Source organism: Ruditapes philippinarum, unplaced genomic scaffold, assembly GCF_026571515.1.
Source record: "Ruditapes philippinarum isolate M1 unplaced genomic scaffold, ASM2657151v2 ctg22549_1_1_1_1, whole genome shotgun sequence".
Taxonomy (NCBI): Eukaryota; Metazoa; Mollusca; class Bivalvia; order Venerida; family Veneridae; genus Ruditapes; species Ruditapes philippinarum.
The window spans coordinates 8714-10805 of record NW_026865862.1 but is presented as its reverse complement, the minus strand read 5'-3'; the positions used below and the strand labels follow the sequence as shown (position 1 = coordinate 10805).

General features: G+C 39.4%; 1 protein-coding gene across 1 annotated transcript; it reads right to left on the bottom strand.

The window, feature by feature from the left end:
• Positions 1-33: 33 nt before the first annotated feature.
• LOC132730590 (uncharacterized) lies at positions 34-1021 on the bottom strand (the record flags this gene model as incomplete). The annotated part of the gene is made up of 1 exon (XM_060716549.1): positions 34-1021. A coding segment is annotated over exon 1 (988 nt), but the record flags the coding sequence as incomplete, so codon positions are not given.
• Positions 1022-2092: the final 1071 nt, after the last annotated feature.

The following is a 2092-nucleotide window of genomic DNA, read 5'->3' as shown; positions in this document are numbered from 1 at the left end:
CCAAATGTTCATATGTAGTCTGTGTTGGCTGGCCTGAGTCTATTATATTTATCTCCTTCTTTAACGCTCTCCTAAGTTCCGGAAGTCGCCATTCACTCCCACCATGGTCGCGTGTCATGTTCCGCTTGATCTCCGCCGGAAGTTTTTCAAGTATGACCGGTATAAGTAAATTTCCAAAGGACTCATGACCTTGACCTAGGGACTGTAGACCACGGATATATGCCTCCATCTTTTCTTGAAACGGTCTTAGACTAGACAGTTGGGAAGTTGGTCTAGGTAAATCCAGCAAACCTTGCATGTACGCATTTACAACTTTATGTGTCTGACCAAAACGTTCCTTGAGTAAATGTATAGCTTCTGAATAGTTTCCATGTGTAACATTCAAACCATCAATGACACTGGCAGCATCGTCGGACAATAGAGTTTTCAGATAGCAAAATTTCTGCACCTCAGATAGTGACATGTTGTTATGTATACTTGACTCGTAACAGTCCCAAAATGTTTGCCACTCCAAAATGTCTCCAGTAAAATTTGGTAATGTAAGCTTCGGAAGTTTATGAAACTGTGATGCAGACTGAATTGAAATGTCACTTACGTTATTCGCCGATGTACTATTATTTCGGTTCCCGGAAGTTCCTTTGGCAATTCTGTGCACGGGTTGTGCGGTCTCATGGTTGTTACTATTTAGGGGCTCCTCAAGTGTGGTATTATCAAGGGTAATCTGTGGGGAACGGGTGATCTCCACGGCAGCGCGGTGTTGAGCCTCCAAATCTCCAATGCGTAGCCGAACTTCCAGCATATAGTCCTCAGTCTCGAGCATCTCTGTTTCCAGGTCTACGTCATCTACCTGCGACATAATCTCCTCGTTGATATCTTCCAGCGCCATAAGTTTGTTGCGTAGAGTTTCGAAAACGGTAGTAAAGTGCGTATTATCGCCCGCATATTCTTCTAATTTGCCAAGTTGACGTGTTATCACAGCCTTATGTGCACTTCTTCTCTTCTTAATTCTCAAAATATCCATAATTTCTGTTTTGTCACGGCACCAAAATGTAAAAGTGGTCAGTGAAATAAGAAGCAACTACTTTGCGTTGTGTCTAAAATGATAATGTTTATTAACGGTAAAATAACAATACAACGGAAATGACGTCGTATGAACTCTTCTTCCCGCCAACGTAACGTTGTCTGCCTTCCGTTCCCGCTAACGTAACGTCGTCTTTACGACAATTGTGTTTAGTGCCTTATCATTTAGATCCCACACATTACTATGCGTCACCTGGGCTTGCATGACACGCCATATTAAGAAATACAGGCATCGAACTACAGTTACTCGATGATATTGACATGGTTCTTTTGATTAAAGAGGGTATTAGAGGAGGCGTGTTCATGATTTGTGAAAAATGTATGCTAGAACCAAAAACCCCCAACTTCCTGAGTATGATCCATCAAAGCCTTAAAAACATATAACTTACCTGGTATGAATAATTTATATGAATTCATGTCTAATCCCCCTCCCTTTTTGTATGGTTATCAGAAGAACAAATGTAATATCTAGACATAATGAACATTAGTGATAATGTAGAGACTGTATATATCGTTGAGGTGGACTTAGATATCCAATTCCCTACACGACCAAGATAGTGACTGAAAAGATGACTGTGACAAATGACATGCTGTAATGTTCCGTGAGAAGCTGGCCTTAAAAGATTAAACCTCTAAAAGGCTAGTACAAATGTACCTAAATTGAGGTCAAAATCAAAATATGTGGTCCACTATAGAAATTTGAAATTAAATCTGTCACATGGTCACAAGCTGACTAAAATACATTACGTTCTAGCTTTCATTACGTCAGCTTGGCTGAAACACTACATTGATTTTTAACAGAGACGCCAGTTGGCCACCACGATCACATTTGCATTTCTTTTTACAAATTAAAGAAAAATCCAACCTTTGGTAAAACCTTGAAAAACATGAGGAAAAGAAAAAAATAGAGCTAATCAACATTTCAAAAACGGCTTAGAAAAAAGTATGTGCAAATCAAAATTTCAGTTGCCTACTTGACTAAATCAGGTAAAATATCAAGGTAATAATACGT